A 27,827-nucleotide genomic window follows, 5' to 3' on the forward strand; every position below is an offset into this window, starting at 1 on the left:
ACAAGATAATACTGCCGCTTGACTCAGTCTGACACTGGTTGCTATAGATAACCATAGGATTATCCTCACTGGTGAGAGGTTGATTCTCGACACTCACACTGCCCTCTCCCCAATGTGAGTGATCTAGTTTCCCTGATCATCGCTGGTCTGGGCCATGCCCCGGGCAAGAACCCTGTGACACTGCCTACGTTGGTGACCAAGTTCAAAACAATCAAGGCATCTTTTTTCTTTCATACAGTGCGAGTTAGTCGAATGGGATCGGTCTCCGCACACTGCACAAGGAGAAGCTCGATACCACGGTGACGTTCGAGGTTTTGTTTCTGAAACTGGTAAGGTTGTGCGCTCCAACACCCATTCTAACATTTTCAGCATGCTCTAAAGTGCCCGAATCATTAACTTCATTTGGTTTAGTGTGAACACCTGTGATACATTCTGGTGAGGTTGCACCCACACTTTCGCTTCCTATAGCTACCTGATTTCCGACTGCTTTCTCTGTAACAACAGCCTGATTTACTACAACCTTAGGCACAGGTGAAACTGGTTTCCAGGACTTACAGTCCCTCTCATACTCATCGATGGCCTCTTGGACTTCCTCTGCGGACCATTTGCTTATGGGCTTACACCTAAAGACACTGGAAAGGTCAGAATTAGGGCAGTTTCTGATAAACATCATTGAAACTTCTGAGCTCATGTTTTCCATCTTGCCACCGTATCTTTTCAGGTGAGTGTCTGCTAGCTCGGCTGCCTCATTCAACCTGACCCAATAATCAACAGGGCGCTCACTTTTCTTCGGCTGCGTGGCATAAAAGTCGGCCAACAGCTGGCATGAGCCAGGGCTCTCGCTAAAATTGCGCCGCAGTACCTCGTAGATAACTTCGGGACAAAGTACAACAACTGGACTACTTTTCAGCTTAACCTTAACAATGCTCTTTGCCCGACCACATAGATGGTTCAGTATTTCTTCTACGCTATCAACTTTGTTGCAACCCTTTTTGGGCCAGATAAACATTCATCTGCTCAATCCACTCTAGTATGGAGCATTTGTCGCTACCATTCCCCCCTGAACATTTGTGGTTCTCTAATGTCGGTTTTTACTATCAGGTTCAACTTAGACAAATCGAGGCTTGTAGACAGGGGTATGGACCCAGAAAGTTGCTGCTCAACCGTTGGAGAAGAATCAGGTAATAGAGAATTCTGGCTAGTTAAACAACCGTGAAACAATTGAATCACCAATCTGGTTTCCAAGCTCGCCAATGAGGTCGCGCAGCTGCTGTGTAACACTGTCACAACCAACATTGGCAGGAGTGGAAGACTTTGGTTTATTTGACTCATTATTTGACATGCCCGAAATAGTCGCAGAATCATACACCAAAACACGTGGTTTGCCTACTACAGGCTCAGGTACCCCCCAAAAAACCCACGGCCCCGACCAATGTGTGGCGTCACTAAATCTTCGTTCCACCCCCCTTCTGCCATATCATGAAAGGTAGATTGATGAAAAACAAGAAAAATTTACTTCACTGTTATCCACTTTTAAATACAGAAATAAAGAAAACAAATAAAAAAAGGAAACTTTCAAATATGTGCAAAGTGTAAAGTCCAATGTGTGATTAATGTAAAGCGAGAGTTCAGTTACTCCGTTCCATGTCCAGACACCACCACCAAAACGTCAACGATTTAGAGTCTTTGTCCGATGATTTCAGAAGCGTTGTGATTCGGCGTTGTCAAGCTACTGCAGATCTGGTGCATCCGGGTCACGGCACCAAATTTATGTAGCATGTCTGGACCGGTCACCCCACACACACAGAGACCACACGACCACTCTTCGATGAGATTTAGCACTTTCCTTTACTTGGTCTGTAATAAGGAGAAATAATCAGTGGATCAAAAGGCGACCGCTTCTCCCTCTCTGGCACACAGAGTCAATTACGGGGAGAGCTCAATAATACATGTGCTCCTTAGCCTCGCACACAGGTGGACTGAGGCTATCGCACATCGCACGCGGGGAAAACCCCGGATGTGTTCCACTGATATAATTCCCCTCCCCAGACAAAAATCCCAAAGAAAAAGTTCCACGAATCTAATATTATGTAATTTTAACTTGCAAACAATAATAAATGAACAAAATTTCGTGGAGTTCACTAACCCTTTCTTATTATGAAACTAATAGAATTTATAGTAGCATAAACAGAATATATACATACAAATAAAAAATTATAATCCAATATAGGAATTAAAAGAAAGCAAATTAAATTGAGTCAATCATACACCAGTTACATGCGCATCTCGTGTTTGAAAAGCATTTCATGGGGCCCTTGGCTTTTGGGGTCCCAAGGCGGTCACCAACCTTTGACAAATGGGTAAGTCCACCCTGTGATTATCAGACGCTTGGGTGCAGATTCCTCTGTTAATAAGTTGCAAGATTGGATTTGGAAATGGCCCTATTTTGGAAAATTCTTAAGGATAGTAATAAAGATTTTAAATTTGAGGTTACGACTGTACAGATTACCATTTCAATTATATTATGTATATTTGAAATACAGCAAGGCATAACATGTCTGTACTTTATTATCTATATTATATCTGCCTGCTATCTCCCTCAGAAACATTTGCTAATTTAAACATATTATTATGACATTATTTATTTTGATAGTATTATAAATAGTTTATGTCATGATCGCTATCCTATTTTGTTTGTGTTTTTAAATTGAGCTTGCTGTAATTTGTGCGCGCTCGCACCTGACAAGGGGGTGTGTGACGTCACTTCCGGTCGCTGCGCAGTTCGTCGGTCGGATCCTGCAACTGGAGGCCCGAAACCCGCTACGCAAAACATTACCTACTACACCAACGCAGTCTGCCAAAACTGATTTATTTTCATATTTTACATTGATCAAATAGGCATCTGTTTATCGCCTGCACGCGTGCTTATTTTCAGCGTGCAGTTTACGCAAGTTGACAAGCTTTATCGTCAGCCAGTCAATCTGTCATTAGCATGGTTAGCATGCTAACCTTCTGACAGAGTGCACTCGACTGTCTTGAGCTTCACCAAACGACAAGAAATCGCCACAAACGGTGAGAAATATCCTATTTTTCCATGCATACATACATTAGAGGTTAAAGTTCATTAATTAGATATAATTTGAAGGTATGTGGAACGCGGCTGTTTGTACAACAGGCGTTTGTTTATCGATCTAATAATTCGTGTCAGATACAGTGTTTGTAAAAGTTAATAATTTAGTTTTGATTTACTTTCTTTGCATGGTTGTTGCTTAACATTTGTCCACTCCTTGTTAAAAAAAAAAAAAATAAGTTGATTCAATGTTATTGCAGGAGAATGGGGGCGCTATTTGAATGTCAATAATAACAGACCCCTTGTGTCAGTGTTTACATTTTGTTATACTTGATGGAAAACTGTGATAAAGGGCTACACATTAGAGAAAAATATATGCAAAGATGGGGCATGAAATCGGCAACCCTTAGTGTTTTTTTTTTTTTATTGAGAAAAAACTAAAACAGTGATTATGATTGGGCTGAGATCACTTTTGCGAACAGGATACAGGCCTCTTCCGTTTTCTTATTTTGTTTCTGCATGTGTGTGCATTTGTTTTTGCTTGAAGGTCTGCTTGTGATCTATGTAAGAATATTACATTATTTGCATGCCAACTGAAAAGGCATCAGACTTGGCCTAATTAGTCCCATGATTTAGTTCACATGACATTTATTTATTGTAATTCTAAAATATTATAATTAACTTACAATGGTTTATCTGAACAGTTTGTTGAGGGGTATGGTTTTAAGTAATTAATGTTTTTTTTTTTTTAGAGATAAGCACAATGTGTTTCACACCGCATTTACCCGTGTTGTTTTTGTTTTTGATTTCTCAGGCTGTGACGTCACTCAAGGTCATCAGCAGGGGCGCAGTGGATAAGTGCGGTTCTGACACAGAGGAATGAGTCATGACCTCTGTGGTGATTGTAGATGGTGGAGGGAATATATTGGAGTATGTCGCTGGAGATGAGGAAGCTCAGCAGGTGAAGTCTGCACTTGTACAAAATATACACTCTCATAATAGAATTGCAGCTGAACTAAAATCTACATTTTAAGAAACTGAAAATGTTTGTTTTGTTTTTGGCCAGGAGGTTTGTCCTGATGGGATGGAGGCTGACGGAGAGAAGGACTGTCCTGCAGTGATTGTGGAGCAGGTGAATAGCGCTGATGTGGAGCAGTGTTATGCTGCTCAGGTGTTAGTCTATGATGATCAGAATACCTACCTGGTGCAGGATGTGGCTGAGGAACAAGTTGTGGAGACTGAGTTGCAGGAGATGGCAGGTAAGCAATAATTCTCACAATTTTCAGAGGGCTTTGTTTCCAAGCAAGGAAAATGTTGTATTATTCGTTTGCTTGAAAGAGCAATCAGTGAGGTCAACTTGTGGCACTTGCTTTTGTGTGTGTGTAACTAAACAATAAACCTAATTTTGAAAACCCAGAAAAGCATGATTGCATTGACTTTGAATGGACATGTTTACCACCAAACATGATTTCCAAATATGCCCAAATATTTTATTTTCTTTTAACAGCAGGAACAGCTAAAGAGGGACATCTTGTGGCGTTTTTGTGGAAGTAATAAACGATACAAATTAGAAAAACAAAAACAAATCTTATAATTTGTAGGATTATTACATTTGAAACACTTGGGAAAGGTGTAAGTAGGTTATACAAACACTAATCTTGATGTAAACAATGGTTTTGTAATAATTTGTGTTTGTTCTCTGTTCTCAAAGATGCGAAATACAACACTGACTGCTCAGAATTGTATGTTCCTTTTTAAAACGCAGAAAAGAGGCTTATATATAGTTGCATTGTCTTCATTGTAACCAAAGACTGAGAAATATTGGTAATTATTGATATAATATTGGCGAGGAGATAATTTATCGTTTTTAAACAGCAAGCAGCTGGGATGACTGCTCAGTTGAAATGTATCTAAAGACCATATTTACTCGGCAAAGCTAGTAAACAACAATAAAAACCCCCTCGCTCGTCTCAGAAGCGTGTCACGTGATTTGAGGTAATGCGCGCTGGCTCGCGCTGAAGTGAAGGATGCAAAAGCGCTTGACAACCAGGAAGTGAAGAAGAGCTGTCGTTTAACCCGTGCGCCAAGTTTAAGTAATACTAATTTCTTGCTATTTAGTTTTAGCGGGACTTTTATTCTGTGTTTGTAGAGTAATATTAGCCATTGGTGTTGTGTGTATTTAAAATTGTTCGTTTACTGTCAGTTCTGATGATTTCTTAGCGGATTGATGCTGATTGTTGGAACCAGGAAGTGTGTTTGTTTTCTTTTTTGCGTCTTAGACACGCTGTGTGTTATAGTGTTTAATACGGGGTTTACTGTTTAACAGGGTTTCTTGGTAGAGCTTGAGGCTTTAAATGTTTTGTAGCAGCCGTGTAATTTTTGTTGGCTTTGATTGTTTGTTTAAATCAGCTAACGGTTCTGCTCTTTATTGATGTCTTTTCTAGATTAACGAACACGATAATGATTGACAGATTTGTTGCGGTATATTTTGAAGGATAACTGTTGCGGGATTGCATTTTTACATTAAAATTGTCATGCAAGAAATTTGAATTGACAGCTTTTGGTTTTATGAGACTTGCGCGAGATTGTTGCAGAAAACTTCGGGAACGTGTGGTTTTATAACGTTTCGATATATTTTCTTTGATGTAGAGAACTATTCAAGCACGTTGGCAGTATATCAAAAATATGATTAAAAAAATACGCTTTTCGTTTTCGAAGCTCAAAGCGGAAATGTACTTATAAGCGTTCTAGGTCGTTGAGTGACAGGACTCCTGGCCAATGAGCGCTTAGTATTGTTTCGTACAGCCAATGAACACATCGAAATAGAACTATATTTTTCTTTACCGCCAATTTATTAGTTTATATACAGGAACATGTTTTTGGACGCAGAATGCTCTTTTAATCAGAAGCAAGCTCAATTTTAAATCTTCTGTATCAGTTTTTGTAACATCTGTTTTCACATTACAGTCTTAAACATAGCAAAAGGATTTCTTGATTTAGAATAGTGTATTTAAATGATTATATTTGTTACTTTTTTGTGCAAAAAAAATCTATTTTTTCTCTTTATTAGTGGAGGTCTCTGTGCATGATAAAACTATTGAAGCAGCTGAAGCTTTGCTGCACATGGATTCACCAGCCAGCTTGCAGGGGGATCGCAGCACAGGTGTGATTTACATCTACACATTTACTGCATGCTGGAATACAGGCCTTACTTACTCTGTATATCAATTTTGTATGAAGAATAAAATTAACAATAGATCTCAATCTCTGCAGAGGAGCTTTTATCTGAGATGGAGGTGGAAGTGAGATCAGAGGATATGGGACCTGTTGCCAAGGATATTGTTGTCCTGCAGGAGACCGATTTGTTGAAGAAGAAAAAGAGAGGTGAACCACACTTCCTATTACCCAAGACCATGAAATACAGATATGTTTGGAAACTAATGCATGATTATTGCTTAATATTATAGTACAATGCATGTGCTTAAAGTTCGCTTTCAACTCAATTTCTTAATTGCATTAACTAAGTGGAAAAGTCAACATAGCATAGTTCAAAAACTGTGTAATTTTCTAGAAGAGATTCATTTGTTTGCTGTGATCTTCTTCAGCAGGACGAAAACCCAGAACTCCACGGAGTTTCTGTGATGGTTCTCTGGATATGGTCTATAAGAGGAAATCAAAAGACAGCAAGGGTGAGTGTTTCTGTTTGTTTATTTGTGCAAGAGAATTTTATTTTCTGGTGCCACAAATCTTAAGTGTGTCTCTTACAGGCTCAACCACTTACCTGTGGGAGTTCCTACTGGACCTTCTGCAGGACAAGGAAACCTGTCCAAAGTACATTAAGTGGACTCAGAAAGAGAAGGGCATATTCAAACTTGTGGACTCCAAAGCGGTGTCTAAATTATGGGGCAGGCATAAGAATAAACCTGACATGAACTATGAGACAATGGGGAGAGCACTCAGGTAATGTCTGTTGTTTAATAAAACAAAAATTTAAATAGAAAATTGTGCTAGCAATCTTGATTAATTTTTTTTTCTTCTTCTTCTTTATTTTATTTATTAATTTATTGTAGGTATTACTATCAAAGGGGCATTTTATCAAAAGTGGAAGGCCAAAGACTTGTGTATCAGTTTAAGGAGATGCCCAAAGACATTGTTTTCATAGATGATGACAATATGGATGACAGCATTGATGAAGGAAAGAGAGAAAGCCCAGCTGCATCCAATCGCAGCAATCCAAAAGGCAAAGGGATGCTGGTCTCTCCCTCTTCTGCTGTACCTAAAATCATCAATCTAACCTCAGGACAAGATGCCTTTATGACCGGGCAGCAGTCGCCAGACAACATAGCAACACCCCCTGGGTATTGTATCAAAATGTCTTTTTGTAAATTGCTTATTTGATATGGCCCTATAGTGTATAAAAGTTTAACACTTACACGTATCCCAATGCTTTTTGGTTGTTTCCAGGACAGTGAGGCTTGCCATGCAGGTTCCTGTACTCATGACAACACAGGGTCAGAAAATCTCCACAGTAACTGTCAACTCTCCCACCATCCGCTCGCCGATCTTCTCTGTGCCCAACTCAGTCACTGGGGGTAACAGTGCAGGCAAAGTGGTTCTCCAGGCCGTGCCAACGCTAGTGCTTCAGGGCCAAAGCGGTGAGAGAATCACCTTGCAGTTCATCACCCTTCCCACCATGCCTGGCAAACCCGGCACTCCCATCACTCTGAGCACGCTATCCCCTGTCACCGTATCTACCAGCAACGCCCAGGTCCTGAAGCTCGCCGTGCCCTCCAACATCACCACCACTGCCTCCTCAGCTCCTGTAACTGTGGTGACCTCTCAGCCGGGAGTGACCATGGTGCCGAACGTACAGCCAGCGATGTCTTTACAGGATGTGACTATTATTAAGGTTGAATCTCCTGAGGTTTCTGTGGATCAGACAGTTAACAGGGCTGCAGAGAACACACCGAGCACACAGACGAACCCCACGACCACACAGAGCTGAGCAAACATCACTGCATTTCACTTACAGGAACCAACATCAACGCTTGTGACACAGATGCACATAAAACAAGTGATGTGAAGAGTGGCTGTGAAACGGAAGAAACCAGCACTACAGCTCAGATGCTTGTTCATGTCCAACACTATAACCACCGTGTCTAGCCTGAGCCTGGATTAGATGTCAGATGGCCTTTCTTCCTGCTTTTATTTCTTAAATTTATCTATTCAAATCACGCTTTGTTATAGCATACCATCTGTGCTGTGATGCTGTAGGAACGAACCTCACTTGGTGCTAAAGACTGAGAGGAAGTCATGTGGGAGAAGAGAAACAGCCAAGATTTTGATCACCTGGTAATTTGGAGCATAAAAGAATCTGTGCATAGACATACCATTGCGGTAGTTATTGATAATAAAACAAGCAGCCTTAGGTCAGCTTTTTTTTTTTCTCCTAAATCATTACTAAAAGTAATTGATTGCGCTTTTTGTGTAAATATGAGATTTTTTTTTTTTTTATACAATTTAAAGGAAACTGTTTCCTGAAGGACATTGAAATGTTTTTTCCTGTCATTTCAAACTTTTTAAATAATTTTCTTTCTGTGCATTTATCACTGTATGCTTTCTGTATCATGTATTCACTGCTTTGTATTTTGCAGATCTGTTTTGTTTTTTTTTCACATGTACAAAAAAGGGGAAAGAATGTATTTTGTGTTTTGTTTATTCAATATATGAAGTATATATTTTGTTGTATTCTTACCCTAAAAATGTATCCAAGTAGATTTAAATATAGAGAAATATGCAAACAACTGGTTCTGAGTTGTTGTGTTTTTTGACTAGAAATGACTCTATGTAAATGTGATCTTGATTGAAAGATTATAAAAACCTTTATCCAGTCATTCAGTGAAAGTGATGTGACATACAGCCAAGTATGGTGACCCATACTCAGAATTCGTGCTCTGCATTTAACCCATCCAAAGTGCACACACCGTGAACACACACACACACCCAGAGCAGTGGGCAGCCATTTATGCTGCGGTGTCCGTTGAGCAGTTGGGGGTCCGGTGCCTTGCTCAAGGGCACCTCAGTCGTGGTATTGACGGTGGAGAGAGCACTGTACATGCACTCCCCCCACCTACAATTCCTGCCGGCCCGAGACTTGAACTCACAACCCTTGGATTGCAAGTCCAACACTCTAACCGTTAGGCCATGACTTGCCCACAAATGACATGTGACACATGGAAAAATCATAGAAGTTTATTAGTCTAATGCGTGGGAAACTTGTCTTCATGGTGTGACGTTTGATCTTAGTCATTTCAGTTAAATTTCTGTCCAGTATGAATGAAACCATATTTCAAAGAATCTACAATTCTGCACACAAACTTTCCCTACATATGCAGTTTGATATTAGATGTTCTACTGTAGAGACTTTATTAGTCTCTGTGGAATGTACTAGGATTACTGCAGAGCTCTTTACTGTTTTAGTAATTTTGGCTCAGAGGGATCCGGACCAGAATAAATTGGCTTTGAAGGATGACAGTCTTTGCATCCAGATCATAAAAGATTTCACCATTAAAGGATGGATTTAGAAGGCTGCAAGAAGAATTTGTTAAAATAAATGATTAAGTTGATGTAGAAAAAATTACAATGTTTAAAATATAAGCGTTCTGTATGTAATTTAAAAAAATCCACGCTATGTAACTTTTGGCCCCCTAGCGGTTGAAGCATAAAACTACAGGTTACACGCGGAGGAACAATTTTCTGGTAATTAGGTTAGTTGTGCTTCGACTCCGCTAGCCTGTGCGGATGAATCTGATGGCTTGTTTTTGTACAGTTAAAATAATCGACTGACACTGGAAGCATTACATTCAAGTTATTTAAAAAAAGAAAATTTCTTGGCCAAGTCAGGGTGCTGGTAAAACATTACCTCTGCAGAATCGGTTATGCGTGCATTTTAAATCGAATTCATGTTTTCTACCTTTTACCCTGCAAGCAAATAAAGATGAAACAAATCCAATACAATCTTCTAGTGGAAATCAAAATCTGAATTTTTTTTTTCAAACCAGTCCACTTTCACTTATCATTAAAGAAAGAGATCACACAATTTAAATACACTGATGTATTTGGATTACTGGTCAGTGGCAAACAGATCAATGATTACAGTGTTACTAAAAGAAAAAAAGTCAAGTCAGTATAAATATAAACATCTTTCCACTTCCAGAACCTTTTAATCGAGAATGTGCATCTTCCTGAGATCATCCTTTAGCACTTAAATTACAATATATTGCACAACCTCTGCTTAAACAATAAGAATATAATAATTAATCTCCTTCAAGGATAGAAAGCATAGAGGTGTATTAAGACCTACATCAGCATGTAAAAATAAGGTTTTGGTGAATAATAGTTACATAAAAGTTACATTCTTTGCAATAATGCACTCTCACATTCAGACATAAACACACACACACACTAGGAATGTCCTAAGCTATTCTGGATCCCTATTGGAGATGAAGGCCGGGAGCATTAATGACTGACAGCTACATGAGCCTATGAGGCTGCTGACTAAAGCTTAAGTCACACACCAGTGACAAGTGATCAGAGGGATAATGATACGACGGAAGCCGGTTGAGCCCGATCTGCTCTTCGTTCGGTATCCTCAGCACAGCGTCCACCTGGAACGCTCTTTCAGAGTACCAAATGTAGTCCAATGTGGAGCTGCTCTCTCCGCTGGGCCGGATCTTCCAGCTGGTGTAGGGCGGCTCTGTGTTCCCGTCCTCACTCAGACACTTGTAAGCGCTGTCTAGCCCCAGTGGAGAAGTCATAAAGCGCCTGTACACTTCCTCGCTTGGTTCTGCATTAAAATCCCCACATACCACCAACGGAATACCCTCTTCACTTTCCCCAACCCTAGTCCGGTTTTCATCATCCATCTCCGTGTGTGACTGTGTGGTTAGGTCACAGAGCTGCTGGAGGAGATGAGCCCCCTGTGCGCTGCGAAACGCCTCCCAGCCGCTCCGTGCTTTCAGGTGTGTTACTGCCACGCAGAAGACTTGACCTGTGAGCCTGCAGCGAAGCGTAGCCACGACGGCCACCTGGTTGGTTTTCAGCATCATGACAGAGAGTCTAAGGTGAGTGGTGTGGAGCAGCTGGAAGCGACGTCGGTTGAAAAAAAGAGCGCAGCCATCGGGGCCATTGTTATTGTGAACATCCAGGCAGGGGGAGCATGGCTTGGGGCAGAAGCTGCTCTGGTATCCTAAGCTGGCAAGCACAGGCTGGAAGGTGTCAAAGTAGTGGTCCACCTCCTGTAGACACAGCACATCTGGCCTGTAGGTAAGGATCTCTTCCAGTATAAGATACTTCCTCTCTGACCAGTTCAACGCCTCCATCGGACAGCGCACAAAACTGTCCTTGCCTTCGCCCAGAGCTGCAGATACACAAGAAAAATGAAGAATGTTTACACCATGTATTGAGCACAATATGGCAGCACTGCAGTAGTTAAATGTGATGTCTTTATCCTAGATTGATATAAATATACATTTTGGAAAAAGAAAAAAATGTCATGTGTGCTGATTATAAAGTGCAGCACAACAATAGAATACCAAATAGATGGCAGAAAACCAAACAACACAGAGTATATATAATGGGTAAATTAACAAGACACCTGAAACTACTAGCTAACCAAGGCAACTAATGATAAAAACAGAAACTAGGGAGACAGGAACTAAACAGGGCAGGAGAACATGTTTTTAAAAAAAATAATTTTTTGTTTGTTCGTTTCTTTTACAATATTAGAGAAAACATAATATCACGTTTATTTTTCTCACACAGTATAAATGAGTCTTTACACATGCAAATAAATATCTGCCTTTCAAGAAGCTGGTGGCATTAAAAAACATAAAACCTCTGATTTAAGTTACCCCCTGTGAATTAAATACATGACATAAGCAGACAGACTCTGTACCTTGTGCTAAGATGTTCCACTGCATGACCCGGATGGGTGTGTTCTGCAGTGAGCCGGCTCTGGTCGTAACAAAGTCTCGGTGCATTCGAGGAGGCCGGTTCCTTAAAACCTCCTCGCATTCACGCAACAGAGCGTCCGGGTCAGCCTGCTCATACTCATAATCATCAGCATCCACATGTGGGTCTGTCAGCGCAGCGCTGCTCAGAGTCTGGGCCAGAGTACTGAAGAGTCTACTGCTGCTGCTGCTTCCCATCTGACACACTGCACACACACATCACAAAACATGAATACACACTCTGGTATAGCTGTAGAAATTTTTCTAAAACTTCACAGATTCATAATTGTTAATGGATGTTTATTAACATGTATTTATATATATATATTTGTGTGTGTGTGGGGGGGGGGTGTTTGTGTGTATAGCAAATCAAAACAGAAAATGTTTTTCCATGTTTTTAAAACATTCTTAACCCTATTTGCAGTTCACTTTAATATTCCTGCAGTGTCAAATGAATTTTACAAATATTGCACATAAAATCAAATGAGGACATAAAAGCTGCATGTAAAATACATACAAGATTTGAAGCCATTATATGCCTTCATATGTCTTTATATTTATCTACTTCATGCCTCTTTTAATTATACTGTCTGATTACACCTTATTTTAATTTCCGTTGTCACCATTCACCAGGTGAAATGATTGTGTATGCTGTCACTTGTACATAGTACACAGTATGAAAGATGACATAACATACTTTATACAAAACAAACAACAGCCAATGTAGATATAAATAGCGGTGCAGCACACTGTATATGAAAATTTAAACAACAGTATGACAGCACATGGTAGCTATTTAAAGTGCAGATGAATTAGGTCTTAAGTACTGTCTGTTGTTAATGTGTATTACTAAAAAAAAGTATAATAAAAAAAACTAGAAAGAACAACAAACTAGTAAATCTAGAAACAACATTATTTGGTTATTATTTGATACCTCACAGTGTATTGTAAGTGTAATGTTGAAAAGTACTACTCCTTTTAAAGCATTGATAATAAGTTCACAAGGGACATGGCTCTTATACCTCAGCATCTGTCTGGGCTTGTTCTGAGTCTTTAGAAGAGGTTTAACCAGATATGAATCACATATTAACATTCTTGCATGAGTGTGTGCATGTTTCTTGGCTAGAAAATATTTGATTAACCTCTTTAGCCTCTCAAATCTTGATGGATACAAAGATGTGTGTATGCTAGTTTACCGCTATGTAAATTATTCATCATGTTAACAGACAACTGGTTAACTGCAGCCATGGAAAAACAGCTGTGTACTGTCTGTCATGACAACTCACAGATACAGTATCCAGTACAAACAGTGGGAAACACTCATCTCCTTGTGGACAGGAAACAGTACCTTTGTTAATGCTATTTAATGCTATTTAGAAATCACTGTTACTATTGCTTATACTTGGTGTATATAAACCTTATACTAACTTATCCTAGACATGAATGACAACTCATGTTACTCATAATAGTAATCGATAACTCATATTCTAGTACCTGCACAACCATATACTAAAACCCCTCAAAACACATTAGAAATAACCAAAACCAGTAGGACCATGGCAGCAAATTTTGCATTCCTGTCATCTTAATCTTACATTTACAGGAGGCACTAAATATATATATTTTTTAGATTTAAAATAAAGATATGTTGCAACAAAAAAAAAAAATGGTTTCAACAAAAATATTAAGCATCACAACTGTTTACAACATTGAAAAGAAAATAAAAGCAAATCTACATATCAGAATGATTTCTGAAGGATCATGACACTGAAGACTGGAGTAATGATGCTGAAAATTCAGCGTTGCTATCATAGATATAAATATATATTTAAAAAAATATTAAAATAGAAAACAGTTAATTTTTAAATTATAATACTATTTCACAATATTACTGTTTTTGCTGTATTTCAATCAAATAAATGCAGCTCTCGTGAGCATGTCTTTCATAAACATTAAAAAACTTTATTGACCCCAAACATTTTAACGTTAGTGTAAATAAAATGAACATAAAAAATCATATATTGTAGGAGTAATTCTTATCATTTAAATTTTGACTTAAATGTTTATGCCAGACACAGCTTTTGATTCATTAATCTTACGCATATCATCTGATTTCATCTTGTTCCATTTCTGTTGTCTCTACCTCCTCAAGAATACTACATCCAATACATCCAAGAACTCTACATCCAGCCTCTCTCTCTTTAAATTTGTGTTTGATTATGTCTTCGTTAAATTTAAAAAAAGTGAAATCTCATAACTGACAAGTAAAGATTTTCCATTCATTGAAGTGAAGTGCTGAATACTCAAGGCTAGTCATTGCTTAGTAATCATTTAAATCACACATTTCCCATACAATTCAAGTCACATGCATATTTGTCATCTTGTCTAAGTTTAGTCTCACCATCTCTAGACATCCACTGTAACTAAATCGATGGCTCTTCAGGATCTATGGCCAGTATGGTCCCTTTCTCAAACATTTAGGTCTTATATTAATCTAAAAAAAACCTTAAAATCACATATTTCTTTTAAAAATACCTCTTATTAGATCCTTTCCCACTGAATGTTCTCTGAAGCAGGTGAACTAAAGGCACAATCCCTTCTCTCTTTGACTGATTCCAGGACTAATCCAGTGTCCGGTCAGTAGGTTAGTGTACGACAGAGAGAGAACACTAGCATTCACTCACTGAGCTCTTATGCATTCGTATGTGAAGATTCTGGGGACTGTGGATGTGATAGTGTGTTTGTATCTGTGTATGTGTTCCTACACAAAGGGGTTCCTGAATGCACCAGTGTGTCTGTACTTCCCCTACCATTCATTCTGCACAATGACTCATTTAAAAAAACCACGAGAGGGACTCGAATCACGCCAGCGCACACATGTGCACACACACACGGTTATGCACAGTGAAGAGGACACTTCAGCACTAATTTAATATATGGTTTGAGGAAGACATTGTTGCTTATTAGGCACTTTTTCACTAACTCTTTACAATAAGGTTAAAATTTGTGAACATTAGTTCATTCATTGTATATTAAGAACTAAAACGGAAAATACATTTACATTTATTAATCTCAGTTAATGTTAATTTCGGCATAAACTAATATTCAACGTTTGGGGTCAGTTTTTTTTTTTAAAGAAATTTAAACTTTTATTCAACAATGCGGCTTTAAATCAAGATCAGAAGTGACAATCAGTTCTATTTTAAATAAATGTTGTTATTTTGAACTTTCATCAAAGAATCCTGAACAGAATTGATCTGGCTACTACAAAATTATTAACCAGCACGACTGTATATTAATAATAATAATAATAATAATAATAAATAAATAATGTTACTTGAGCACCAAATCAGCATATCAGAATGATTTCTGAAGGATCATGTGACACTGAAGACTGGAGTAATGATGCTGAAGTTTAGGTTTTTTGTCAAAGGATTTAATTAAATTATATATTATTTATATTAAAATAGAAAAACAGTTATTTTAACTGCCTTTGTGAACATGAGAGACTTCTTTCTTACAGACCCTAAACTATAAAATACTAAAAATATTAAATCATTTTATGCATTATGAAAATGTAACATTATGATTAAGTAACAATGAGCAATAGTATTTTTATAAATTAACATTTAGCTAGACTAACAAATGCTGTAAGAAATATTGTTAATTATTACCAAAAATTATATAATGCATTAATAACTTAAGAACTAATCTAAAATGTTCTTTAGTTATTGAAAAAAAAAAAATCTATCACTCAAAACCATCCAACAAAATAGTAAATTTTGGAGTATGAGATTATAAAGCCTTATTACACAACTGATGCACATCGCTGAACTCTCTCCCCAAGCTCTGACATTTAGCACTTCATTTGACACAGAAGTTCATGAAGCGAAACTTCATATTTCCTTGTTCTGACTTGTATACATACTTCAATATGGAGATGTTACATTAGGCTGGTAAAACTATGTTACATCTTCTGTTGTATAATTACAGTTTATTGCATTATTTAAGTATCATGTGTTACCATGATGGTGTTTTGTGTTTGTAAATTACAGTTTTTGGCTGTAAATGTGTTTACAGTTTTTCTGTATTTTTTATTAAATTATTCTGGCAAACCACAGCTGCCAAATTATTTTATAAAAACTACAGATTTTTTTTTTTTTTTTTTTTACAGTGAAGCTATTCTCAGATTAAGAGAAATGCTGACAACCTCACTAGGTGTGAAGATGATGCATGCCATAACCTGAAAACTATGACTGAATGACATTTAATAAGAAGTTACACCTTGGATTAAGAGTGTAATCAACACAGGGCTGTTCAAAGGGTGTACTGTTCACTGACCTTTAGCAGGACTATCAAGTTACCTTGAAGGCACACTAGAATAGCTCTAAGTAGAGAACACCGAACTAACCCAAGCAAACAATATTAAGAAAAACAAAGTATAATAATGTTATATATCAACATTAAACAAAATTATATATCAAATTATAACTTCCTTCAGAACTGATTTTCTCAAGACAAAACAGTATAAAATTCTAATGACTCTAGCAGTTTGGTTGTTCCTAACTAAAAATATAAATATTAGATGAAAGGCTTACACTTAAATTAAAAATGATGCCTTGACAAATAAATAAAATTTTAGTTGAAGTACTAAAATTACTAAAGCTGACATAAAAAAAAACAAAGCTGAAAGAAAAAATGTTTTTAAAAAAACTAAAGAATGGACAAATGCACATAACATAAACTAAAATTAAAATGAAAAATAAAAATATAAAAATAAAGCTAATTAAAATAAATACTATAATAGTATAAATAATACTGAAAATAATAATGCTTTTTTAGTGAGATGGTTTGAGAATTAAAAAATATATAAATAAAAACAAATTGAACAAATGCATCTGAATAAAGATCATAAAATTATTGGGGATCTGCTATGGTTTCCACACCTCAAAGGGTGAATGACAAGTCATCACTCTCTCTCTCAGTGTTGCCAACTTTGCAATTTTGTTGCTAGATTTAGCAACTTTTCAAACTACCCTAGCAACTGTTTTTTTTTTTTTCAAAAAGCACTTAGCAACAAATTTAGCTATTTTTAAAGGTTTTTGGCAACTTTTAGCAACTTTTGTAAAGTGACTCAAATGATAAAAAGGCAAATTTTTCATCTTAATTACACAAAAAGAGGAAATCATTGAGCAGCTATCCAGCCAAGAAGCACATCAAACTGGAGAGAGCTGGATAACAATAATAAATGCATATTTATGATACAGCATGTTATTAGCTTGTATAATTGTTGTTCAGGTAGGTACACAGTAAGAAAAAATATGTGTAAAAACGGTACTAGTAATTTTCTGCGTTATCCATTAAGTTGTAACCCTGTAACCTTAAAACACAAAATGCAATGTGGAATTTAAAACACCTGTGAAAAATAAATATATATTGTTCTTCATATAAACAATACAAGGTGTCCTTTTGTGTAGCACACTAACTAACTACCAGAACTCAATGATTAAACTATAATTGTGTGAGAAAGTGCAGTCTTACTAGTTAATAAGAAAATACATTAAAACTGTAACTGTTCAATAATTCAATGTAGTAAAAATATCCGATCATAAAGTTGTGCTACTTTTGTCACTTTTACAAATTAAAACTCTAAATTAAAATATTTTATGTTTATAATATTTTTATGAACAAATGACATTTAAAAAAAAAAATTGAGTAATATCGTTGTGTATTCTACGTAAGAACGCTGTTTTGTGTAATGGTTATGCAATGACGTCATCGCGCAATGATGTAACAACATCATTTAGCAACTTTAAGCAACAAATCGATCTGCCCTTAGGAAGTACCCTGAATATTAGTTGGCACACACTGCTCTCCCTCTTACTGTACACGAGTCCTCTGTTATAGCACGAGGGACACACTAAGTGATATGATCACAAATCACATTCTTTATGTGATTTATGTGACGTGTCTCCTAAGATTATCCTCAATCCTCTCACACTGTGTTCACGGTGAAAACCCTAAAAACTGCACTTTGTCTCAAAACGTTGCGGCGCGTTCCGAGTCACCTAACGTTACTGTCTAGGTAACTTAAAGAGCTCAACTTGGTTTTAAGACCACAACCATGATCTTAGTAAGACAAAAGAATATGTGATGAAATCTTATATGACCTCGTAAAGGACCGAGCAGAAGGGGTGATGAGCTGGACCTGGTTGGAGGAGGATGAGCTACGCTGGTGTGGAAGGGTGTCCCGTGTCCTTCGGAAGGCTGCTTTCTTCAGCGGGAGCGGGTTTATCATGGATGCTGTCCCCGGTGATGAGCGACAGACTGCAGCCAGTTCTCGGTGAAGCAGCGACGAACAGCGCCGGGCCGGTGTTGTGCCGAATTCTTCACCCCTGCCAGATTCTGCATCCCCTCGTTGAAGTCGCTACCTGATTGCCTAATCCCAACCCCACCCCTAACCTAACCCCTCCCCCACACCTACTCCTAAACCTACCAATACCAGGGGGTGCATAATCTGGCAGGGTGCAAATTTCGGCACTACACCGGATTCATTCTTCTTCTTCGGTTGACAATCCTTCGAACCGCAGTTTAAACTGATAACCCAAACTATGGGTTGAAGTATGGCTAAGGAAGAAATAAGTTTACAAACCTATCTAACGCTTGTAAAAGCCATTTTGGACACTATTTAGAGATGATTCGTTGTCTTTTCACTAAACGGAAAAAAGCCGGTAGTGTCATCATATTCCAGGCAGGGTGACACGTGGACTATATCTTGATAGGGGAGTTCAGTAGATTAGGTTTTCATGCACGAATAAAATTACATTAAATATTAAGCTATTCTCTATATGAAATATGAGGACTGCATATGGGATTTCAACACTTCAAACAAATCCAAAACGTATATGGAAAAATACAAAACAGCAACATGTTTTAGCGCGATATTCACCTACACAACAGTGAATGGTTCAGTCCTACTGTCAAAGAGAGAACACCCAGTGCTTCTTTTGAAATAAAATCCGGACAATGGGAGGGGCTTGGCGCTTCTCCCGCCAATTAGAGTCGAACGTTCTAAGACGTATGGACATTAGAATACCACGTCATCATTGAACGTACATTGTACGATTTTCCAAGCTCAAGCGCACATTCCATATTTGGTGATTTGATTTCTAGTAATACTCCTGGTATAAGAAATACAATATTTACTAAAAGAGACTTCAATGACTGAACAGACAGAATTACCAGCTTAAAGAAAGGCTGTCGTTCTGTTAAAATATGTACATTTACAAAGTGTGTGTACTGTATATGTATTGATATTGTAGTGGGATAAGTTATATGAGGGACAGATAGCTGTACGATACAATAAACGCGTAATCATTGTATCATTACATAACTTCTTACTGATCACATGAGTGATCACAGGCTCAATAACTGCGCTACACTTTTGTGTAAATAGTGGATTTAACCATTAACCTATATTGATTAGATGATTACAGCAGCATGCTTGGCTGCTATTTTTGGACAAAATTATACTTCAAAAGGAGGGTTTCACAGACCTCCAGTTACAGCATGTTTCAACAAGAAAAGGTCTACTAAACCTTTGAACTGTAATACAAGATTAGATTATGTGAATAGTAAATAAACAATATAAATAAGGGGGGAATTCATTAACAGAACAGTCTTGTAGAAGATCAAAAGTCATATGTGACTAAAAAAAAGTAGTGTACATCATGGATAGAAGTCCCTTAAAAGGTTTTTCTGATTATTAGGGGCCTAAGACTGAGGTCAAAGTTGCACAATACTTGTAGTGAGAAAGTTGTTTCCCGTAATTTATAAGGAATAAATTTGGGTGTTAAAAACTCATGTTTTTAGACTTAATAATCTTTCTACATGTTCCTTGCCTCGTTTTGCTCTAATACTGATGTGGTGGATCTGTAAACACAGGGTTAATGGGGACTATTTGATAAAATATGAAACAAGTAGAATGCTCAATCAGGGTGATTCAGAACTGGTTATCACATTCATTTCATTTGGAGCAGGCTGATCAGCAAAAATGAAATACCCTGTTAAAAGAATGTCAATGTAGTATGGATAAAAATAAATATTTATCAAAATATTTCATGTGGAAATATAACAATAAAATCTGTGTTGATTGATTTTATGTAAAAGGCATTTATTCAATTAAAATATTCAATTTTTTTTCTCGTAACAAATCTGATGAGCAGTGTTATTTTAGTATTATTTATATAAGGCAGCATTTTTTTATATTTTAAATGTATTATTTATATTTTCATATAAAATATTTGTAAACACAGGTTATTGTGGGCCATTTGATAATATGTATACAAAAAAAAAATAAAAACGTTCAATCAGGATGATCCAGAATTGGTCTTTACCTCATTTCAAGTAGCCTGATCAGCAAAAATGAGAAATCCTGTGAAGATGTCCGTCCAGAATGGATCAAAAAACAGTCCATTTTGTTCTGAATAAAAGATCTGAAGCCAGACCTGGTCTCCTTTTTGCAGTCTAAGTATTGTTGATCCTGAGGCCACGTCATAGTTTCCTGTGTTGGCATCAAATGTTTTGATCTTGTACTGGCCATTCTGGACAAGCCCGATTGCCAGGTGTTTGTTAGCCAACGTGATGTCATATGTGAAGTAATACACACCAGGAATCACACAGTTAAACTTGCCACTGGTGACATTGTAATGGTTACCCTCGTTCATTAAAATACGGTTAAAACGAATGGGCGTGTGTTCCTTGGGATAGCTCTTGGTTACCGCTACTGAGAAAGCAGATCGTGCCTCTGCTCCACAGGCACAGCCTCCTGCAGCACCCGTTTCCCCCACATCTCCCATCTCTCCTTTTATCCCAGGGACTCCAGACACACCAGGTGCCCCTCGCACCCCTTTAAGGCCTCGTGGTCCTGCCTTCCCAACAAGTCCTGGGCGTCCTTGTGGTCCATATTTTCCAGGGTTCCCAGGACGACCCTGTTCACCTGACATTTGAGAATAAAATTCACAAATGTCTTTAGTGCCTTTAAATTTGTATTTATTTAGCAGACAGATTTTATCATGTTTTATGAAACAACTTCCCCATTTTATTTTCATTGTTTGTCCAAATGTGATTTCATATAAAAAATATTTAACCTATATTTTAAAAACTTTTAATGTTATTTTTCATTAATGACATTATAACCGCAACAGACATGTTCATATGTATTACCTTTCTCTCCCTTCTCTCCACTGTCACCATCCTTCCCATCCTGGCCATCAACACCTGGCATCCCCATCTTGCCTATGTTACCACTGGGGCCTGCTGCACCTGGACTCCCTTGAGGACCCTTAGGGCCTGGCAAACTGCAGCTAAGCTGTGATGAATAGATAGTGAAGTTGCGGCCCTTCTTGGACAAGTCTGCAGTCAGCACAGAGAACAGAGACAGCAGGCAAACAGCCAGTAACTGATGCATGATGCAGCTGTGCCTGCAAACAGAGCAGATGGGGCCAGATTTTTTGTTGTAGGGAATTTCCATGGATTTCCTGTATATACATATACAGAGTCATTCACAGAGATAAGCACCATGAATCACATTATATTACATGCAGGTTGTGAATAATGCAGGTTATAACTTGACTTAGGCCTATTGGTGAAGTTTTATTTAGGTAAATGTAAGTAACAGACCACAGAATGCAATTATACAACACATTTAAAGCATGCATTAGAAAAGAAAATCCTCACCAGGGGAATGAGATTGGCGTTGCAATGCAAAGTAGAGGTCCAGCAGCTCTTTTGGTAAAGTCAAAAATGGAGAATATAAACAAGATTGTGAATCGATTTGTATCTTACATGTCCTCCAAACAACTTTGCAAGCATCCACCCAGTTTTAGCACGGACTTGCTCTGCCAGATAGCTCATCCATGATGTAATTGAACAAACTGGGGGAGGGGATTCATTTGAAAATTCGTCAGACTGTTATACTGTAGTTCTGCAGCCCACAAATCAATTAAAAAACAGCTTTATATTACACAAAACTACAGCCATATGAAAATGTGCTCGTTTACATCACTCTCAACACTTCTGTGTATTTTGCAATGATTTGGATTACATGTCACTTAGAAAAACCCATAACAAGACCAAACATAGTCATGTTCAGGTTTAAAATATGTTTAATGTTAACCACTAGTCAGATTATTTTCTTACGAGTTTTTTTTTATACCTTTTTTTTTTTTAATACCTTGAAGATATATGACAATGGAACATATCTGTTAAATCAACAAACAGATGATTCACCAAACATAACCCCATTTGTAATTTATTGGGCACTTTATTATTAAGAGACAAAAAAAAAAAAAAAAAAAATAAAAATCCATTATGAAAACGGAGAAAATACAGCTGATTTATTTTTTTCTGCTATAATCTACACAGATTTATACAAAGTGAAAAGATGTCAAAACTGATGGTTCTAACAGACTGTCATGCATTAATAATATGGGGCGTTTCTCATTATTAGCTTAACATTGGTCTTTTCGTAACACAGATTTACAATAACTGAGACTGACATTTATTTGGTTGGTGACAAAAGACATTTATTTTTTCATTCACTGCCCCAGGAAAGGGGCCATGGGGTCATCGGGTCGGCAACGTTTCATGCGGAAGGCTTCCATCTCCTCTTCTGTGGGTTCACGCACTTCCTTTAGGCTGTTGTACGGCCGCTTCCTCTCATCGAGCTGCATCATTACAGACACCTGCTTCAGCCTCTGCTCCTCCGCACTCAATGCCTGCACAAAAAGACATTCTTTTCTTTTACAAATAGGCTTTGTAGAGCACAGATGCATCTGAATATGAAGATTTGAGTTTGTGTGGCAGGAACAGCCCACCCACCTTCTTCAGCTTTTCTGTCTTTTTTGCTTCATCTTCCTCATCACTGCTGTCAGAATCTCTATGTTTCTTGCTCTTTTTCTTCTTTTTCTTGTCTTTCATTTTTTTACTGGTGCATCTGTGAATAAAAAAACATATTAGGTTTAATACAGTCATCTACCTGCCATGTTGTTCCACTGGAATTATATCACAAAAGAAAGATGGCTGTAAATGTACCTGTAAAAGAGTCTTTGGTTCTTTACTCGTTTGGGCCTCCTCTTCATCATCTTCAAATGGAATACAAGAATTGCTCTGAAAGAATAAGCAGAAAATTTGATTTTAGAACAGAATCATGTTAGATAAATATAAAAATAGATAAATGATAATAAAAAAAATTATGCATTTAATAATAATAAAACAAATAAGAAAATGAATAATATAAAATAAATGCTTTGATACACAATTTAAAAAATCAGATTTTTGCTGCCTGTATTACTAAGTCATGCATCACAATATTTGCCAGTGCAATGGATAAACTTGATTCGCACCACTACTTTCTTGCCAGCTTCTCCTGTACAGTAACTTTGCTTCACCATTGAGTGGCAGCATTTGTAACCCCAATGGCCATCTTTCCAATACGATCCCCAGATACACTGCAAAACCAAAGGAACAAATCCTTAACATTCATTAAAACAAATCTATCATTATTATCCAACTCGTCCTGTTATGTAACACTTCCATTAGTGCCAGCAAACTTACCGTGTGGTTATTAATGAGCACGTCCTCCTCATATTTGGAACAGGCCACAGCCTTCTCCTGTCCTTTCAACACAGCTCCGTGACGAGAATACTCCACATACTCCTCTGTCTGAGCCAGCAGAAGCTCTCGTGGTGGGGCATCCAAGTGTTCCTGCCCACCATACTGCAGAGAGGTGCGACATGAAGCCATCACTACACCGAGCAGAGGATGAAGGAAGTTTCACTGCGTGTAAAAAAATGGAGGTTCTAAACTGCACCTTTTCCAAAATACTCTCTTTCTGTTTCTCTTTGAATTCATCCTTTTTGACTCTGTAGGACTGATGGAGAAGCTCCAGCTTGGTGGGATCTGCCTGGAGGTGAACTTCAGATCCCTTCTCATAGGCTTCCCAAGCAAAGACTGCAGAGGAGACGCACAAAACAATGTTAGACCAACACGAACTGAGAGTCTGGAGCCCACATTTGAAGGGAAACTCCACCCCAAAATGAAATTTTGTCATTAATCACATACCCCCATGTCGTTCCAAACCCGTAAAAGCTCAGTTCGTCTTTGGAATACAATTTAAAATATTTTGGATGAAAACCGGGAGGCTTGAGACTGTCCCATACACTGCCAAATAAATAACAGAGTCAAGGTCCATAAAAGGTATGAAAGTCATCGTCAGAATACTCCATCTGCCATCAAATGTGCAATCTGGGTTATATGAAGTGATGGGAACACTTTTGTAAGCGAAGAAAACAAAAATAACGACTTTATTCAATAATTCCTTTGTCAACAGTCTCCTCTGTCTCTCATTATCCCCATATGCTCTTCTGTATCATCTGCTCCACAAGAATGCACTGTTTTCTTTCAAATCAAAGCTAAATACACGTAGAAACAGCGCATCCTTGTGGCACGGATGATACAGAAGGTGATATGGAGATACACAGAGGAGACTGTTGAAAGAGGAATTGTTGAATAAAGTAGTTATTTTTGTTTTCTTCGCTTACAAAAAGTGTTCCCGTCGCTTCTACTCTTCTGGATTCTTTCCAGTGTTGGAGTATGGGTTCTCCCTCATAGCTCGAGTCTTGGGATCATAGTAGGCTGAATTTGGATCCAGATTTCTGAGATACTGTAAAATAAATTGGGAAAAACATGATACAGCAGACTGTGGTAAAAATATTCATGTGTCATCTTATGCTACTACAAATCCTGATGATAAGACCATATAAATCCTCTTATTAGTCATATTTATGGGACTTTATAAGTGTGACTTTTTTAACGCAGCTGCCAATAAATAAATCAATAAATAAAATGCACATATTTCTATTCTATTGGTTTGCAGAAGTTCAAGTTATTTTCACCTTAGCAATGTCCTCCCGGATTCTCAGGTTTCTAACTGTGATTCGTCTCTTGGAATCAAAGTTTTGTCCAGGCATGTCAAAGTCATCAACATATTTGTCATCATCCTCATCTTCACTGCTGTGGTCCTGGACAGGGTGAGGAAAAAAGTTTAATTGAGTGAAGTGGCTTTATGATTTGAGTTTTATTTTATAGTCTACAATGTGCATAAAGATTCACCTGAATATGACATTTACCTGTGCTGCATCATCGATAAGATGCTTCCTTGAATTCTATATATAAGACGTATTGTTTAGTTACACAAAGGTAGTAAATAAAAGGTTGTGACAAACATATAAAATTTTTAGAAATCACACAGCTATAAGAGGAATGTAGAAAAAATACCAAGAAAAAAATATAATAATTTTGAATACTTACAGCTTGATCCATTAATTTACCAGAAGCTAACTCCTCCTGCAGTTTCTGAGCTTTGAGAGTACGCTTAGCCTGTTACGAAAAAAATATTTAAATTAGACATGCTTTACCTATACAGTAAAACATCCTTCTGACAAAATGTATGACAATGATCACATGACAAAAGTTCTCTTTGCTGAGAATAGCCTAGCTGTATAGTAAAATAAACATAAATACACATAAATATCCAACAACATGACTTACCAGATCAACTTTTGCATATTCCTCTACAATGCGCATGTGCTCATCAGGATCATAGCCATTCCAGCGATCTCTCTTTCCATCATAATCCATTGAGAGCTGAATCTGTTCGTGCTCATCTGGTGCCAAGTCTGTGCCAGAAAACTTTGCGCCAACTTTTCTGGGTCTCTATGAAAGAATTTTTTTTTGCACAAATTGTGATCAAAAATTAAAATGCAGGTTTTATTTCTAAATTCAATAACGATCAAAAGTTTGGGGTCGGTAAGATTTTTTAATGTTTCTAAAAGAAGTCTCTTATGCTAATCATAGCTTCATTACTTTGATCGAAAAAAAAAAAACCAACAAACAAAAAAATAACATTAAACACAGTAATATTGTGATTTTTTACAATTTAAATAACATTTAAAGTTTTCTATTTTAAAGTATTTTTAATTTGTAATTCATTCCTGTGATGGAAAAGCTGAATTTTCAGCAGCCCCGACTCGTCTTGTGTCACATGATCCTTCAGAAATCCTTCTAAAATGATGATTTGCTGCTCAAGAAACATTTCTTATTATCAACAATGCTGATATATATTTTTGTAGATTCTTTGATGAATAAAAAGTGCAAAAAAAAAACAGCATTTATTTGAAACAGAAATCTTTTATAACATTATGAATGAATTTACCATCACTTTTGATCAATATAATGCATCCGTGCTGAATAAAAGTATTAATTTCTTTTAAATATATCTTACTGAGCCCAAACTTTTGAACAGTAGTATATACTGCACAGTATTAAATAGAAATAATATGATAGTATAACAGAAAGAACATTACTAACATACAATAACACCATCACAACACATATACCTCCACACATTCTTTCTTCTTATGTGTCATGGCACCACAGTTTTCACATGCTCCTTTTCTGTATTTTGTGCTGACTGGTTTCTAGTTGACAGGGAGGCAATGAGAAAGGGTTTAGAAACTAAATCACTTTTTATAACATGTGACTATTTGGATAGAGGTAGTCCTCACTTCTTGTACACCTCTTTTGTACCAGTCTCCGATGGGTGTAAACCGTTTCTCGTTCTCTGTCTGGGGTCTCTGGTGCTTGAGGGTGGGTCTCTTTGATGGGTCGATGTACCAAGGGACAGATGAGATGTACTGGGGAATATGAGGGTTGATATCCCTGGTAACAAAATATTATGGTCAGGGGAATCGTTACAGCATAAAGTCACTTTAATACTTTTATTTTTTATTACAGTGATTATATGTATGAATGTACAGTTCAGTGCACCCTGCTCTTGTGTTATGTTCATCTGCTCAACATACTTTCCCTCCTCGTCAACTTCAGCTGGAGCATTTCCTAATTTTCTCTGTTCTTCCAGCTCTTTTTTCTTCCTCCAGTCTTCTCGGGTCATTTTCTTCGGCTCTTCGAGATCTACGACCCCCTCCGACACTTTAACGTTACCCTCCTTCTTCGACATGATCTTCAGCTAAACCTAACGTTACACACAAAGAGATCACGATCGGAGGTTCAAAACATCAATTCGAAATGAATCATTCGGAATCTGAAAACAAACATAAACAAACAACAACAACAACTCCCGAAAACACACACAAACACAGAAACAGAAATCTAAATAAATAAATAATAATAATAATAAAATAAAATTATAAAAATAATAAAAATTATAAAAAAATAGCATAGATAAGTTAAATTAACATGTGGAGTAGTTTGTTAAGATATCTTATGTTTTGTTTTTAGAGATTTTTGTGTTTAATGTTGATTTAACTGGAAAAGTGATAGCCAGTATCGCTGATACGTCAGGTTTTAAGGCAATAAGCTACTAATTTACCGGCTGTTTGGTGAAATTAAAAAAAACGATGATAAATATTTTACACCTTGAGCTGTCGGCTGCTCGCGAGTTGTTTACAAGTGTGTTACAACCGCACTTCCGGGGAACGACTTCCGGGGAACGTCTTCTTCGCTGCGACGTGCTGCACGTATTTTGTCTGAGTGACGCCCTCAGCTGGACTGAAGAACTAATATTGACTTCTGTACTCTTTGGCTGGACTGAAGTATTACTGTGGTCAAGACTGGAAACTTACAGCCGGACCCTCGCACCTCTAATGAACCGAGAAGTGGGTGTT

At 37.4% G+C, this 27,827-nt stretch overlaps 4 protein-coding genes across 6 annotated transcripts; 1 reads left to right on the forward strand and 3 right to left on the reverse strand.

The window, feature by feature from the left end:
- The first annotated feature begins 2,750 nt into the window (after positions 1–2,750).
- Positions 2,751–8,080, forward strand: LOC109101573 (ETS-related transcription factor Elf-2-like). Of its 2 annotated transcripts, XM_042770038.1 has the most exons (9): positions 2,751–3,072; positions 3,885–4,031; positions 4,137–4,329; positions 6,141–6,233; positions 6,344–6,454; positions 6,676–6,759; positions 6,838–7,030; positions 7,141–7,428; positions 7,535–8,080. In XM_042770038.1, exons 2-9 carry the CDS (start codon positions 3,957–3,959, stop codon positions 8,073–8,075), a joined length of 1,578 nt encoding a protein of 525 aa, XP_042625972.1. In that variant the 5' UTR covers positions 2,751–3,072; positions 3,885–3,956; the 3' UTR covers positions 8,076–8,080. The 2 variants fall into 2 exon arrangements, with proteins under 2 accessions (XP_042625972.1, XP_042625973.1); XM_042770039.1 differs by lacking the exons at positions 2,751–3,072; positions 3,885–4,031; positions 4,137–4,329 and adding an exon at positions 4,347–5,163.
- A 2,089-nt stretch (positions 8,081–10,169) lies between these two features.
- Positions 10,170–18,351, reverse strand: LOC109075089 (nocturnin-like). The gene is made up of 3 exons (XM_042770041.1): positions 18,252–18,351; positions 12,027–12,287; positions 10,170–11,489 (listed from the first exon to the last, which is right to left on the reverse strand). The coding sequence occupies exons 2-3, from the start codon at positions 12,277–12,279 to the stop codon at positions 10,603–10,605; spliced, it is 1,140 nt and encodes a 379-aa protein (XP_042625975.1). The 5' UTR covers positions 12,280–12,287; positions 18,252–18,351; the 3' UTR covers positions 10,170–10,602.
- A 1,867-nt stretch (positions 18,352–20,218) lies between these two features.
- On the reverse strand, positions 20,219–22,077 carry LOC109101574 (complement C1q tumor necrosis factor-related protein 2-like). 2 transcript variants are annotated; one of them, XM_019114944.2, is made up of 3 exons: positions 21,820–22,077; positions 21,307–21,563; positions 20,219–21,079 (listed from the first exon to the last, which is right to left on the reverse strand). In XM_019114944.2, the coding sequence occupies exons 2-3, from the start codon at positions 21,548–21,550 to the stop codon at positions 20,484–20,486; spliced, it is 840 nt and encodes a 279-aa protein (XP_018970489.2). In that variant the 5' UTR covers positions 21,551–21,563; positions 21,820–22,077; the 3' UTR covers positions 20,219–20,483. The 2 variants fall into 2 exon arrangements, with proteins under 2 accessions (XP_018970489.2, XP_018970488.2); XM_019114943.2 differs by having other exon boundaries at positions 20,221–21,079; positions 21,307–21,620; positions 21,820–22,076.
- Positions 22,078–22,645: 568 nt separating this feature from the next.
- LOC109101576 (pre-mRNA-splicing factor SLU7-like) lies at positions 22,646–27,716 on the reverse strand. Its single transcript, XM_042770043.1, is given in 15 exon segments — positions 22,646–22,859; positions 22,963–23,068; positions 23,165–23,250; positions 23,487–23,591; positions 23,698–23,859; positions 23,954–24,134; positions 24,684–24,805; positions 25,038–25,163; positions 25,272–25,307; positions 25,453–25,521; positions 25,693–25,857; positions 26,541–26,621; positions 26,709–26,862; positions 27,006–27,175; positions 27,579–27,716. Coding segments are annotated over 14 exon segments (1,728 nt in total). The 5' UTR covers positions 27,161–27,175; positions 27,579–27,716; the 3' UTR covers positions 22,646–22,679.
- Between the last annotated feature and the right edge of the window lie 111 nt (positions 27,717–27,827).

Source organism: Cyprinus carpio, chromosome A14 (genome assembly GCF_018340385.1).
Source record: "Cyprinus carpio isolate SPL01 chromosome A14, ASM1834038v1, whole genome shotgun sequence".
Taxonomy (NCBI): domain Eukaryota; kingdom Metazoa; phylum Chordata; class Actinopteri; order Cypriniformes; family Cyprinidae; genus Cyprinus; species Cyprinus carpio.